This window comes from Geospiza fortis, unplaced genomic scaffold, assembly GCF_000277835.1.
Source record: "Geospiza fortis unplaced genomic scaffold, GeoFor_1.0 scaffold1039, whole genome shotgun sequence".
Taxonomy (NCBI): Eukaryota; Metazoa; Chordata; class Aves; order Passeriformes; family Thraupidae; genus Geospiza; species Geospiza fortis.
Genome location: NW_005054733.1, coordinates 107,592 through 123,142, shown reverse-complemented (window position 1 = coordinate 123,142; position 15,551 = coordinate 107,592). Strand labels below are relative to the sequence as shown.

Genomic DNA, 15,551 nt, shown 5'->3' with positions numbered 1-15,551 from the left:
TGTCCCCGGTGTGTCCCCGGTGTCCCCAGTCCCTGCTGTGTCCCCGGTGTCCCCAGCGGCGCTGTGTGTCCCCAGTCCCCGGGTGTGTCCCCAGTCCCCGGGTGTGTCCCCGGTGTCCCCGGCGCGTCCCCGGTGTCCCCAGCGGCGCTGTGTGTCCCTCAGGACCCGGAGCAGGAGGCCCGCAGGAAGGCGGAGCTGTCCCGGCTGCGGAGCAGGAACAGGGAGGGCCGCCAGAAGCTGCAGCAGAGCCTGCACAGGAGGAGGCAGCTGCAGCTCCGCAGGAAGCTGCACAGGAGGATGGAGAGGAGGAAGAGGAAGATGGAGAAGGAGAAGGAGGAGCAGGAGGAGCAGTGACGCGGCTGGGCCTGGCCCGGAGTGCCCCGGAATTGCTGCTGCTTTGGGAAAATTGGGACTGAACTCTTGAATGTGGGGAAAAATGTCAGTGCTGGGAAAGAGGGAAGAATCCCTGAACCCTTGGGATTGGGATTGGGCTGGGAGGAGCTCAGGGCTCATCCAGTCCCACCCAGGCCTTGGACATCCCAGGGATCCAGGGGCAGCCTCAGCTCCTCTGGGAATCCCACCCAGATTCCCCTTCCCAGTTCAAATCCATCCCCTGTGCCCTGGAATTCCATCCCTGATCCCAAATCCATTCCCTGGGTCCCTCCATCCATCCATCATCCCAAATCCATTCCCTGTGCCCTGGAATTCTGTCCCAAATCCCAAATCATTCAGTGGGTCCTGGAATTCCCAGATCCATTCCCTGGAATTCCATCCCAAATCCATTCCCTGTGCCCTGGAATTCCATCCCTGATCCCAAATCCATCACCTGTATCCTGGAATTCCATCCCAAATCCATTCCCTGTGCCCTGGAATTCCCAAATCCCAAATCATTCCGTGGGTCCTGGAATTCCCAGATCCATTCCCTGGAATTCCATCCCAAATCCATTCCCTGGGTCCTGGGATCCCATCCCTGATCCCAAATCCATCCCCTGTATCCTGGAATTCCATCCCAAATCCCAAATCCATTCCCTGTGCCCTGGAATTCCCATCCCAAATCCCAAATCATTCCCTGTGCCCTGGGATTCCCAGATCCATTCCCAGGAATCCCATCCCAAATCCTCTCCAGCTCCTTTGGAACCCCTGGCACCTCTGGAAGCAGCTCCAGGTTCTCCTTGGATTCCCCTTTTGTGCTCGGGGGGAATCTCCAGGAGCTTTTCCTTGCTCATCCCGCTCTCCCGTGTGATTAATTTCCCCGTCATTAGCGCTCTGGTTGGGCTGTGAATAATTAAAATCCTCATTTGTGAGGCCTCAGCCAGGAGGGTGCTGGGATGGAGCTGCTGCCAGGCACAAAAATAATGCATAAAAACGCACAAGAACGCACAAAAATGCTGCTGGCAGACACAAAAATGCAGCTTTGTCACCTCTGCAGCACAAGATTTTCCCCTTTGGAAGCACAAAGATAAGGAATCAATCAGGATGATCAGGTTAATTAAGGAATTAATCAGGGCTGCAGAGGGGAGGTGTTGGTGCCCCTGCTCTGAAACGCAACCAAAAAATCAATAAAATCCTCTGGAAATGGCTGGAATTGGCACCAAAATCCTCAGGGACGGCCCCAAACCTGCTGGTTTTGTGATTTTGTGTCAATCTTGTGCATTTTTGTGTCAATTTCGTGTGGGTTTTGTGTCAGTTTCGTGTGGGTTTTGTGTCAATTTGCAATGGAATCAGCAAATGCTGATTGGATCTGCTGTGTCCAAAACAGACACAAAGAAAGGTTTTGAAACTTTCGGACAAAATAACCAAATAAAGCATTGAAATAAAAGAAATGAGGCAGCAAGAGGAATGATGCTTAAAATAAAAGAGAGGAAGTTGGGGTAAAGCACAGCCAGGGCCTCCCTCAGGCCTCGCTCAATTCCAGAGGCTGGGAAACATCTGGGGTGAGTCCCAAATTTCTGAGATTCATCCCAAATTTCTGGGGTAATTCCCAAATTTCTGAGATTCATCCCAAATTTCTGGGGTAATTCCCAAATTTCTGAGATTCATCCCAAATTTCTGGGGTAATTCCCAAATTTCTGAGATTCATCCCAAATTTCTGGGGTAATTCCCAAATTTCTGAGATTCATCCCAAATTTCTGGGGTAATTCCCAAATTTCTGAGATTCATCCCAAATTTCTGGGGTAATTCCCAAATTTCTGAGATTCATCCCAAATTTCTGGGGTAATTCCCAAATTTCTGAGATTCATCCCAAATTTCTGGGGTAATTCCCAAATTTCTGAGATTCATCCCAAATTTCTGGGGTAATTCCCAAATTTCTGAGATTCATCCCAAATTTCTGGGGTAATTCCCAAATTTCTGAGATTCATCCCAAATTTCTGGGGTAATTCCCAAATTTCTGAGATTCATCCCAAATTTCTGGGGTAATTCCCAAATTTCTGAGATTCATCCCAAATTTCTGGGGTAATTCCCAAATTTCTGAGATTCATCCCAAATTTCTGGGGTAATTCCCAAATTTCTGAGATTCATCCCAAATTTCTGGGGTAATTCCCAAATTTCTGAGATTCATCCCAAATTTCTGGGGTAATTCCCAAATTTCTGAGATTCATCCCAAATTTCTGGGGTAATTCCCAAATTTCTGAGATTCATCCCAAATTTCTGGGGTAATTCCCAAATTTCTGAGATTCATCCCAAATTTCTGGGGTAATTCCCAAATTTCTGAGATTCATCCCAAATTTCTGGGGTAATTCCCAAATTTCTGAGATTCATCCCAAATTTCTGGGGTAATTCCCAAATTTCTGAGATTCATCCCAAATTTCTGGGGTAATTCCCAAATTTCTGAGATTCATCCCAAATTTCTGGGGTAATTCCCAAATTTCTGAGATTCATCCCAAATTTCTGGGGTAATTCCCAAATTTCTGAGATTCATCCCAAATTTCTGGGGTAATTCCCAAATTTCTGAGATTCATCCCAAATTTCTGGGGTAATTCCCAAATTTCTGAGATTCATCCCAAATTTCTGGGGTAATTCCCAAATTTCTGAGATTCATCCCAAATTTCTGGGGTAATTCCCAAATTTCTGAGATTCATCCCAAATTTCTGGGGTAATTCCCAAATTTCTGGGACAACTCCCAGCTGGGCCCTGTCCCTGTCCCACACACTGCAGGGCATCCCTGGGGGCTTCTTCCCAATATAAAAAGGACCAAAAAAAAAAGAAACAAAACCCCAAAAGCAGCTGAGATTTGCTCCATTTAATTTCAATTATCCTCAGAGGTTCCAACCCAGCAGCTTGGTGCCCTCAGGGATGTCCCTTGTCCCAAATTCCCCGTGCTCAGCCCCAAGTCCTCAAATCCTCCGTGTTCAGCTCATCCAGGCTGTGAAATGCAGAATTTCCTCTGGGGAAATCCAGAATTTTCCAGAATTTTCCAGAATTTTCCATCTCCCTCTCTGCTCCCCCAGGATGATCCAGGGGCTGGGTGGAGGAAGAACTGGAAAAAGAAACAAAACCCCAAAAGCAGCTGAGATTTGCTCCATTTAATTTCAATCAACCTCAGAGGTGCCAACCCAGCAGCTTGGTGTCCCAAATTCCCCGTGCCCAGCCCCAAATTTCCAGCAGTCCTCAAATCCTCCGTGTTCAGCTCATCCAAGCTGTGAAACTGCAGAATTTCCTCTGGGGAAATCCAGAATTTTCCAGAATTTTCCTCCCTCTCTGCTCCCCCGGGGGAGCTGGGAACGCCCAGCAGGGAGGAAGAGGAAGAGGAGGCTCAGTCCTGGCTGTGCCCGGCTCCAGGAGCTGCAGAAGGCAAACGGTTCCTAAAAAAAAAAATAACTACAGAAAAATCAACCCCCGAAGGGCTCGGGCCCTTCTCCTTAGAAAATGTAAAAACCTGGGGGGCAGAGGGGTGGCGTGGGCACAGCTGGCACCTCTGGGCACAGCTGGCACCTCTGGGCAGGGCCAGAGAGCTGGGCTGGGGCTCAGGGGCTCCCTGGAGAGAATTGGGGGGTTCAGGAGCTCCCTGGAGAGGATTTGGAGGTTCAGGTGCTCCTGGAGAAGGTTCAGGGGTCCAGGAGCTCCCTGGAGAGGATTTGGGAGCTCAGGTTCTCCCCGGAGAGGATTTGGAGGTTCAGGTGCTCCTGGAGAAGGGTCAGGGGTCCAGGAGCTCCCTGGAGAGGATTTGGGAGCGCAGGTTCTCCCTGGAGAAGGTTTGGGGCTTGAGGTGCTCCCTGGAGGAGATTTGGGAGCTCAGGTTCTCCCCGGAGAGGATTTGGAGGTTCAGGTGCTCCTGGAGAAGGGTCAGGGGTCCAGGAGCTCCCTGGAGAGGATTTGGGAGCGCAGGTTCTCCCTGGAGAAGGTTTGGGGCTTGAGGTGCTCCCTGGAGGAGATTTGGGAGCTCAGGTTCTCCCTGGAGAAGGTTTGGGGCTTGAGGTGCTCCCTGGAGGAGATTTGGGAGCTCAGGTTCTCCCTGGAGAGGATTTGAGTACTCCTTGGAGAGGATTTAGGTGTTCAGGTTCTCCCTGGCAAAGGTTCAGGGGTTCAGGGTGCTCCCTAGAGAAGATTCGGGGGTTCAGGAGCTCCCTGGAGAGGTTCAGGTGCTCCTGGAGAGGATTTGGGGGTTCAGGAGCTCCCTGGAGAGGTTCAGGTGCTCCTGGAGAGGATTTGGGGGTTCAGGAGCTCCCTGGAGAGGTGCAGGAGCTCTGTGCCCTGCTCTGGGGCTCCCTGGGCAGGGAGTGCCCGGCCTGGTGCCCGCTCTGGCCACGCAGCTGCTGGTGGGTGGCAAATCCTGCCCGGACAGGGCTGAGGCTGCTGCGTGCCCACAAGGAGATCGCGGTGGTGCCCACAGGACATCTCGGTGTCCAAAGAATCTCTTGGTGCCCACAGGAGCTCTCTTGGTGTCCAAAGGATCTCTCAGTGCCCACAGGAGCTCTCGGTGGTGCCCACAGGAGCTCTTGGTGCCAACGGGATCCCTCAGTGCCCAGAGGATCTCTTGGTGGTGCCCACAGAAGCCCTCAGTGCCCGCAGGAGCTGTTGGTGCCCTCAGGATCTCTGGGTGGTGCCCTCAGAACCTGTGGATGGTGCCCAGCCCCAGCTGAGGTGCCCCGAGGAGCTCTCGGTGCCCTCAGGATCTCTGAGTGGTGCCCAGCCCCAGCTGAGGTGCCCCTCTCCAGGGCTCTCTGCTGCTGCTGCTGCTGCTCAGTTGCTCTCCACCAGCTTGGCCAGGCCCTGCCTGAGCTCGCTGAGCTCGAAGATCTTCACATCCATGATCTCGGCCACCCTGGTGACCTCGCGGTGCGCCCTGTCCCTCTGCACCAGGCTCTCTGCCAGGCTCTGCTCCGCCAGCTGCAGCCGCTGCTCCAGCTCCGCGTTCCGGGCCTCCAGCTCCTGCAGGGACAGACAGACAGACGGACTGACGGACTGCTCGCGGCCCAGAGTGCCACCCCAGGGCCCTTCCTGAGCGGCGCCCCTGCCCTGGGTCACCGGGGGGGAGCTCTGTGCCCAGCCCTGCCCGCGGGGCGAGGCTGTGCGAGGGCAGCTGTGCCCTCAGGGATCCCCCGGCCTGCTGGCACTGGCCCTGGAGCTGCTCTGGGTCCTCTCCGGCCTGCTGGGACTGGCCCTGGATCCTCTCCAGGTTGGTGGGGTTGGCACTGGAGCTGCTCTGGATCTTCTCCAGGTTGGTGGGGTTGGTTCTGGATCCTCCCCAGCCTGGTGGGATTGGCCCTGGAGCTGCTCTGGGTCCTCTCCGGCCTGCTGGGACTGGCCCTGGATCCTCTCCAGGTTGGTGGGACTGGCTCTGAATCCTCTCCACCTGGTGGGACTGGCCCTGGATCCTCTCCAGCCTGCTCTGCAGCTCAGGTCCCCCCTCCAGCTTTACCCACAGCTCAGGTGCCACCTCCAGCTTTACCCACAGCTCAGGTGCCACCTCCAGCTTTACCCACAGCTCAGGTGCCACCTCCAGCTTTACCCACAGCTCAGGTGCCACCTCCAGCTTTACCCACAGCTCAGGTGCCACCTCCAGCTTTACCTGCAGCTCAGGTGCCACCTCCAGCTTTACCTGCAGCTTCTGCAGCGTCTCCTCGCGCTCGCCCTCGGCCTCCCAGCGGCCGCACCTCTGGCTCTTCAGCAGCTGGATCTCCTGGGGGGAAAATGTGGGTTTTATGGTTGGCTTTTTGCAAATATTAAAGTGAATATTATATGTGTTAGCATGAAAAATGCGTGTTTTGTTATTGTCCTTTTGCAAATATTAAAGTGAATATTATATGTGTTAGCGTGAAAAATGCGTGTTTTGTTATTCTCCTTTTGCAAATATTAAAGTGAATATTATATGTGTTAGTGTGAAAAATATGTGTTTTGCTATTGGCTTTTTGAAAATATTAAAGTGAATATTATACGTGTTATGCTAGTGTTTATGATTGGCTTTTCGCAAATATTTTTGCAAATACTGAAGTGACTATTATGCGTGTTAGTGTGAAATATGAGTATTTTACTATTGGAGGTCTCTTCCAACCTGGTGATTCTGTGATTTCTGTGAATTCTGTGATCCTGTGATTCTGTGATTCTGGGAATTCTGCGATTCTGTGAATTCTGTGATCCTGTGATTCTGTGATTCTGGGAATTCTGCGATTCTGTGAATTCTGTGATCCTGTGATTCTGTGATTCTGGGAATTCTGCGATTCTGTGAATTCTGTGATCCTGTGATTCTGTGATTCTGGGAATTCTGCGATTCTGTGAATTCTGTGATTCTGGGAATTCTGAGCTGCCAAGATCCTGAGCCTCTCCACCCCAGCACATCCCTGTCCCTCAGAGCTCTGACAGCTGGGGGTTCTGACACATTTGGGGTATCTGGCAGGTTTTGGGGGGGCCTGACAGGTTTTGGGGTCACACAGGTTTTGGGGGCTGCCAGCCTCACCTCATCCTTGGCCTTGAGCAGCAGCTCCAGCTCCTCCAGGCTCTGGCTCAGCTCCTCCTTGTTGTTGTCACTGGAGGAATCCGGGGTGCCCTGAGCCTCCAGCTCTGCCACCTGCAGGGTGAAACCATTCCCTCAGGAATTCCCTGACCCCTCAATAATTCACTGGAATGTGAAATCATCCCCTCAGGAATTCCCTGATCTCTCAATAATTCACTGCAGGGTGAAACCATTCCCTCAGGAATTCCCTGATCCATCAATAATTCACTGCAGGGTGAAATCATCCCCTCAGGAATTCCCTGGTCCCTCAATAATTCACTGCAGGGTGAAACCATTCCCTCAGGAATTCCCTGACCCCTCAGTAATTCACTGCAGGGTGAAATCATCCCCTCAGGAATTCCCTGATCCATCAATAATTCACTGCCATGCTCTGGCCTCCCTGCAAACCCACCTGGCTTTCACCTGGCAGCTCCTGCTTGGTGCTGGGAGGAAAACAATTCCAAAATGGGATTGCGCCCATTTTGTGGTTAAAAAAAACCATTTTGTGCTCAAAAAAACAAAAAACCAAAACCAACTTTAGAGATTGTGCCTGTGCTTTCTGCAGGGGTTGTGCACTCCAGCATGGCTGGGCTGGCTCACACCCAGCCCCTGAGCCCCTCCAGCTCCATTTGGAGATCTCCAGAAGCTCTGGAGCTGCTGCAGAGCTGAGCTGGAAGGCTTTGCCCAGGAGAACTCCCCTGGGAAACGCAGCTCGGCGCCTTGGATTATTCATGAGCAGGATTCATGTTTGAAATGGTTCTGCTCTTGCTGGGGCTGCTCTGAGCCCTGCGCGCAGCTCCAGGGAGCTCACCCGGGCCGGGAGCCGGTCCTGCAGCGTCAGGGCCAGGGCGGGCGCCAGAACCCGCCAGAATGCTGGTTTAGGGACAAGGGTGGAGGTGTCTCACTGAGTTACGGCTCCTTCTGCCAAGGCCCGGGGGTCCTGAGGGAATCCTGAGGGAGGGATGTTGGGAATAACACCAGGGAATCTTGGGGGGTGGATGTTGGGAATCCTCATGAAATCCTGAGAGAATCCTGAGGGGTGGATGTTGGGAATAACATCAGGGAATCCTGAGGGAATCCTGAGGGAATCCTGAGGCGTGGATGTTGGGAATCCTCATGAAATCCTGAGGGAATCCTGAGGAAGGGATATGGGGAATAACACCAGGGAAACCTGAGGGAATCCCGAGAGAATCCTGAGGAGTGGATGTTGGGAATCCTCATGAAATCCTGAGAGAATCTTGAGGGAATCCAAGAGGGAGGGATATTGGGAATAACACCAGAGAATCCTGAGGGAATCCTGAGGGAGAGATATTGGGGATCCCAAGGGAATCCTGAGGGAGGGATGTTGGGAATCAGCCCCAGGGAATCCTGAGTTAATTCTGAGGGAGGGACGTTGGGAATAACACCACCACGGAATCCTGAGGGATGGGTGCTGGGAATCAACCCCAGGGGATCCCAAGGGAATCCTGAGGGAGGGATGTTGGGAATCAGCCCCAGGCAATCCTGAGGTAATTCTGAGGGAATTCCAAGGGAATCCTGAGGGATGGGTGCTGGGAATCAACCCCAGGGAACCCTGAGGGAATGCCAAGGGAATCCCAGAGCGGGATGCTGTCCCTCCCAAGGGAGGGAGGGTGCTGTCCCTCAGCCATGCCAATCCCCGCTCCCTGAGCCGTGTCCCCGTCCCTGCCGCGCTCACCCGCTGGCGCAGCGCCTCCGTCTCCTCCTGGTACGCCGCCAGCTCCTTCTTCCACTGCTCCACGCTGGCGTTGGCCTCGTGCAGCGCCGCCACCAGCTTGGAGTTGTTGTCCTGCAGGCTGAAGAACTCGGCCTCCCACTGCACCTCGCTCACCGAGCTGGGGACAGGGCGGGAAACGTGCGTGAGGTACGGCTCTGTGCAGATATTTACTGTGGAAAACGCCCATCGCTTCTTTCAAATGGCCAACGGTCTCTTGTTACCAGGGCTTTCAAGGCTGAACTATCTAATTAAGAGCTGACACCCGGATTATTTTCCCTTTTCACCCAATAACTGATCCCACAGAGATGCAATGGGGACTTTTCTGCCCGATTACAAAATGCCATCCAAACCCATGGAGAAGCAGCATGAAGAAGAAACCCAGCATGACACCCTGTGCCCTCCATCTCCCTTCCATCCACAACACACCAAAAATCCCAAAACCTCAATTTCTCACCCAGTGACACACCTACACCGCTATCTATAATCCATTTCACGCTTTTGCGGATTCCAGTCTGTCTTGAAGTCTGGGAAACTTTCTCCATGGATGAGGGTCAGAGTCAGTGCTGCCCTGGGGGTCAGGGCACCCCAGAGAAATATTCCCTGTGCCCGGGGTTTCCACCAGTTCTGAATGCCCCCCTCCATTATTTTTCCCTTTAATATTTGGCTTTTGGGCCTGCACAAACCACTCTGGGATTGATGGGATGGGGAGGTCTGGGTACTCTAAAGGGGCTCCTGTGAACTGCAGATTGTGAATCCGGTTCCAAAAATCCACATTAGAGCAGAGTTGGCTTTGAATAAAGCCCAGGACTCCTTGCTTTTGATTTAAAAATTCTCCAAGTGTTCAGCTGGGAGCTCGGCAGGAGCCACAGGGCAGAATCCAGCCCCAAAGTCTTTTGGAGAGACAAAGAGAGGAAGCAGCCGGGGCTGTGCTGGAGTCGCCAGGGGAATTAACACAAACAGAAGTGTGAACATCTCCTGGGGTCACAGGATCCTGGTCTGGGCATGGCTGGCACCAGCCCAGGGCCCTGCAGGCACTGAGCATCCTCCTCCCCACCTGCCTGAGCAGATTTCCCACCTGGAACCACTCCCTGCTGGGAAAAGAGAATGGATTTTTTTTTAGGAAAATATTTCTCTGTGATTCTCTGTGATTGATTCTGGGATTCTGAGATTGAATCTGTGATTGATTCTGTGAATCCAGCCAAGGCTTTGAGCAGCACACAGAGAATGAAAAGTGCAGAACGGATCAGAATTATCTGAGATGACAAAACCGAGCGCCCAGCCCTGCCAGAGGGGAGAGCTCGGGGCTCAGAGCAGCCTCACCCCTCGGAGAGCATCTTCTTCAGCCTCTCCTTCTCGGTGCTGATCTCCACATCCGCGCTCTGGCTGCGGAACAGCTTGTCCTCCCCGGGCCCGTTGGAGCTGATGATGGGGCTGGGCAGCACCTGGGGGCAAGGACAGGTGGTGATGGGGCTGGGAGGAAGGACAGGTGAAGATGGTGGGGCTGGGAGGAAGGACAGGGACAGGTGGGGCTGGGAGGAAGGACAGGTGATGATGGGGCTGGGAGCAAGGACAGGGACAGGTGGGCACCTCCAGCAGGGTCACCACCCTCTGGGCTGGCCCTGGGGCCACCAACCCAGCCTGGCTGCGCGGGGTCAGTGCTGGAGGGGGCTGTGCAGGTGACAGAGGGACAGCTGGGCAGCAGCACGGGGAGCGTTTTCCCCTTTTCCTCCCCTTCTCTCCCCATTCCCCAGCCTCACCTGGTGGGAAGGGATGCTCAGGGCAGGGTTGGTGAGCTCAGTTTTGTCCTGGCATTTCTCCCTGGCCACACGAGCTGCCTCCTTCACCTCCTGGAACTTCTCTGCAAACTGCAGGGGAAGGGAAGAGTCACCCCGGGGCTGGGGGCCAGCAGGGAAAGGAAATAGAAATTATATTTAAATAAATATATAATGATGCTCTGCCCGCAGCCTCGTTTAAAACACTCCTGAATTTCTGTCCAACACCAAAATTCAGGGATTTAATAGAGTTTGGCACTCGGGGCCGTGGGTTCAGCACAGAAGCAGCCCCAGCTCCATTCGTGGTGCCCAAACCCCTCTGCAAACACAACTCCAAAGCTGTTTGTGGAACCTTGGCACCTCGAATTCCATTCCAGCCCGGTGAGAACAGCACCTCGGCAGGTGCCTGGGGATCTTCTGGAGGGGTTTTTCCAGGGGGGTCCCTGAGCTCACCTGGCACAGGTTCCCCAGGTTCCCCAAGTTCCTGGGCTCACCTGGCACAGGTTTTCCCAGGTTTCCAGGTCCCTGGGCCCACCTGGCACAGGTTCCCCAGGTCTCCCCAGGTTCCTGGGCTCACCTGGCTCAGGTGCTGCTCGGAGGCGAAGCCCAGCCCGTAGACGGTGTTGGCCCTGCTGTCAGCCCACTGCCCGAACTTCTGCGAGGTCTTGGTGAACGTCATGTTGGGGGTGATGGTGCTGTTGATGATGGCCTGGGCAGGGGACAGCGGGGCGTTGATCAGGGAACTGATCAGGGGATTGATCAGGGGATTGATCGGGGAATCATTGGTCAGGGAATCGAGCAGGGAGTCAGGGGATCAATCAGGGAATCAATCAGGGAATCAATCAGGGACTTGATCAGGGAATTGATCAGGGGATCACTCAAGGAGTCAGGGGGTCAATCAGGGAATCAATCAGGGAATTGAGCAGGGAGTCAGGGGATCAATCAGGGAATCAGTCAGGGAATCAGTCAGGGAATTGATCAGGGGATCAGTCAGGGGATCAGTCAGGGAATTGATCAGGGAATCAGTCGGGGGATTACTCGAGGAGTCAGGGGATCAATCAGGGAATTGATATGGGAGTCATGGGATCAATCAGGGAATCAGTCAGGGAGTCAGGGGATCAGTCAGGGAATTGATCAGGGGATCAGTCAGGGGATCAGTCAGGGACTTGATCAGGGAATCAGTCAGGGGACCACTCAAGGAGTCAGGGGATCAATCTGGGAATTGATCAAGGGATCAGTCAGGGGATCAATCAGGGAATTGATATGGGAGTCAGGGGATCAATCAGGGAACCAGGGAATCAGGGAATCAAACAGGGAATTGGGGAACCAATCAGAGAATCAGCTGCTTTTTTAGGGACACAGCTGTGTTTTAGGGACACGGCCATTTTTTAGGGACACAGCCGGTTTTTAGGGACACAGCTGCTATTTTAAGGACACGGCCATTTTTTAGGGGCACAGCTGGTTTTTAGGGGGCACAGCTGCTGGGCAGCGCCCACCTTGGTGCCCCCCACGCTGATGATCCTGTAGACACTGCGGGTGGCATCGTAGAAGTAGGAGACGGTCAGGGCGTGTTTGCTGGCTGGGATCCAGTTCCTCTTGGTGGCTGGGTCGATCTGGAACACGTGGGCCCTGGTGCTGAAGATGGGCTGCTCCCTGCAGGGATGGAGAACAGGGCTGTTAATCGTGGTTTTATAGGGGCAGGATTTCAGCTGGGGGTCAGAGCCAATTCATATGGAATCATGATTTATAGGGTTAAAATTTCAGCTGGGGGTCAAAGCCAATTCATATTGGAATCATGATTTTATAGGAGCAGGATTTCAGCTGGGGGTCAGAACTAATTAATATTGGAATCATGATTTTATAGGGTTAAAATTTCAGCTGAGGGTCAGAGCCAATTCATATTGAAGTTAGATACACCAACAGGAGAAAAGGACTTTGAATCCTGATTTTATAGGGTTAGGATTTCAGGTCAGAACCAATTCACATTGAAATTAGATACACCAGCAGGAGAACAGGGCTTTGAATCCTGATTTCATAGGGTCAGGATTTCAGCTGAGGGCCAGAGCCAATTCATATTGGAATCATGATTTTATAGGATCAGGATTTCAGCTGAGCATCAGAGCCAATTCATATTGAAATCCTGATTTTATAGGGTTAGGATTTCAGGTCAGAACCAATTCACATTGAAGTTAGAAACACCAGCAGGAGAACGGGGATTTGAATCCTGATTTTATAGAGTTAAAATTTCAGCTGAGAGTCAGAGCCAATTCATATTAGAATAATTATTTTATAGGGTTGGGATTTCAGGTCAGAAGCAATTCATGTTGAAGTTAGATACTCCAATGATAGGTTAGTGATTATCAGATGCTTAAATTGAAAGCATTATTGTAGAACAGGGCTGTTAACTGTGATTTTATAGGGTTAGGATTTGAGCTGAGGGTCAGAACCAATTCATATTGGAATCCTGATTTTATAGGGTCAGGATTTCAGGTCAGAACCAATTCCCGTGGAAGTTAGATAAACCAGCAGAAGAACACGACTTTGAATCCTGATTTTATAGGGTCAGTATTTCAGGTCAGAACCGATTCCCACTGAAGTTAGATGTACCAGGGCTGTTGAATCATGATTTTATAGGGTTAAGATTTCAGCTGAGGGTCAGAACCAATTCCCATTAAAGTTTAGACACACCAGTGATAGGTTAGCGATTATTAGATGCTTAAATCTGTTGTAGAAATAACAATCTAAAGCTAATTGTTACATTGTGAGCTCATTTGCAGAAGGAAGTGGAGCAAGTGAAGCATTAAATCATTGGAACCAGCAGAACTATGCCCAGCACCTGGACTCTGTTAATCCATCACAAAGCAGGGGGGCTTGGATGGTGCCAGAGGGCCACAGAGACCTGAGGAAGACCTTCCTGACTTCATCCCTGACCCAGTTAGAGACCACTGACCCAATTAGAGAGAAGACCTGCCCACGTGTGAAGGACTGATAACCTCATTTTAACGCAGAGCAGGGACGGGAGGGGCTGGGGTGATGCAAATGTATTATTTTGGGAAATGGATAGAAGGCAAAATGCCTCGCGCAGCGCGGTCACACGTTTCAGAGCGGTCTGTGATTTTTGGTCTCGGCGACTCGGCGTGAGGGAAGCTGAGGGAAGGGGGAAGCGCAGCGATTTCCTGCCTCGCTCCCTCCCCTCTGTCCTGGCCGCCCCTGCTGCTGCGCCAGCCAGCCCCTCCAGGGACACAGAAGGGATTCTGCAATCATTACAGATCCCCTGAACCATGGTCCTCCCAGGAAAACCCCGGGCAGCTGTGGGAAACTCAGAGGAAAGAATTCCAACAGTTGTTACCTCTCTTTCTGTAACTCTTTATCGAAACAGGGCAATCCCCGTGATAGGGAGGAGTGATGCGCCTGACTCCATCTTATCAGAAGGCTAATTAATTATTTATTATACTACATTACACTGCATCGCATTGCATCTAAACGGAATCTGCCCAGCACTGAACCCTGCACACCCTGCCCAGAATCTCGTGACTGTCCTGGCAGTCCTGACACACACACACACACAGACCTGGGCCTGACAGGCCAGGGAGCCAAACCCATCCCTGTGGGCGAGCAATCCCCACATTGCATTCTGCTGTGGCACAAAAACAGGCACGGAAAATGAGATCAGAATATTCGTGGGAAGAATTGTGCCTTGCTTTTCTCTGTGAAATGTGGGGCTGCACACCTGGCCCTGACAGGCCAAGGAGCCAAACCACCAACAATCCCCACATTGCATTCTGCTTTGGCACAAACACAGCAAATGAGATAAGAATTGTGTTTTCTTTCTCTGAGGTTCAGAGAATGTGGAACCCAGAAATATTCTTGGGGAAGAGCTGTGCCTTGCAGTGGCCCCTTCACACCCACTGCTCCTGGGAGCTGCAGCACTCCGAGCTGTAAAACCCCACAAATTCCTCACCACAAAAGAGGAAAAGATCCAGCCAGGGGCTGCCAGGCTGAGGGAATACATGAAAAAGGAGACTTCCCATGGTGCCCACTGCAGGTTCCAACCCTTTGCTGGGTGGTTTTTTCCTCCTCCCTTGACTCACTTGGGGACTGTGCTTCTTCCACAAGGCAGGAATGAGTCTCTGCACGGTCTGGTACTCGACAGGGACCTCATAGACGTGCAGATCCACATCATCCCTCAGCCCCAGCTTCTCCAGCTCCTGAAAACAAGAACCAATTCACATTGAAGTTAGAAACACCAGCAGGAGAACGGGGATTTGAATCCTGATTTTATAGGGTTAAAATTTCAGCTGAGAGTCAGAGCCAATTCATATTAGAATAATTATTTTATAGGGTTGGGATTTCAGGTCAGAAGCAATTCATGTTGAAGTTAGATACTCCAATGATAGGTTAGTGATTATCAGATGCTTAAATTGAAAGCATTATTGTAGAACAGGGCTGTTAACTGTGATTTTATAGGGTTAGGATTTGAGCTGAGGGTCAGAACCAATTCATATTGGAATCCTGATTTTATAGGGTCAGGATTTCAGGTCAGAACCAATTCCCGTGGAAGTTAGATAAACCAGCAGAAGAACACGACTTTGAATCCTGATTTTATAGGGTCAGGATTTCAGCTGAGGGTCAGAACCAATTCATATTGGAATCCTGATTTTATAGGGTCAGTATTTCAGGTCAGAACCGATTCCCACTGAAGTTAGATGTACCAGGGCTGTTGAATCATGATTTTATAGGGTTAAGATTTCAGCTGAGGGTCAGAACCAATTCCCATTAAAGTTTAGACACACCAGTGATAGGTTAGCGATTATTAGATGCTTAAATCTGTTGTAGAAATAACAATCTAAAGCTAATTGTTACATTGTGAGCTCATTTGCAGAAGGAAGTGGAGCAAGTGAAGCATTAAATCATTGGAACCAGCAGAACTATGCCCAGCACCTGGACTCTGTTAATCCATCACAAAGCAGGGGGGCTTGGATGGTGCCAGAGGGCCACAGAGACCTGAGGAAGACCTTCCTGACTTCATCCCTGACCCAGTTAGAGACCACTGACCCAATTAGAGAGAAGACCTGCCCACGTGTGCAGGACTGATAACCTCATTTGAACGCAG

The 15,551-nt window shown here is 51.7% G+C and overlaps 2 protein-coding genes across 2 annotated transcripts in view; one reads left to right on the top strand and one right to left on the bottom strand.

The window, feature by feature from the left end:
* The window catches only part of DDX49 (DEAD-box helicase 49), a 10,142-nt gene extending 9,409 nt beyond the window's left edge, over window positions 1-733 (top strand). Inside the window, exon 10 of the mRNA XM_031065307.1 lies at window positions 163-733. Coding sequence (XP_030921167.1) covers window positions 163-354 — 192 coding nt within the window. The 3' untranslated portion in view covers window positions 355-733. The remainder of the gene's footprint in view (window positions 1-162) is intronic.
* Window positions 734-4,603: 3,870 nt separating this feature from the next.
* HOMER3 (homer scaffold protein 3) overlaps window positions 4,604-15,551 on the bottom strand; it is a 19,745-nt gene continuing 8,797 nt past the window's right edge. Inside the window, exons 3-10 of the mRNA XM_005431002.3 lie at window positions 11,935-12,091; window positions 11,016-11,147; window positions 10,424-10,531; window positions 9,987-10,108; window positions 8,628-8,784; window positions 6,896-7,006; window positions 6,041-6,121; window positions 4,604-5,370 (exon numbers count right to left, since the gene is read on the bottom strand). Of these exons, the coding sequence (XP_005431059.1) occupies window positions 5,182-5,370; window positions 6,041-6,121; window positions 6,896-7,006; window positions 8,628-8,784; window positions 9,987-10,108; window positions 10,424-10,531; window positions 11,016-11,147; window positions 11,935-12,091 (1,057 nt within the window). The 3' untranslated portion in view covers window positions 4,604-5,181. The remainder of the gene's footprint in view (window positions 5,371-6,040; window positions 6,122-6,895; window positions 7,007-8,627; window positions 8,785-9,986; window positions 10,109-10,423; window positions 10,532-11,015; window positions 11,148-11,934; window positions 12,092-15,551) is intronic.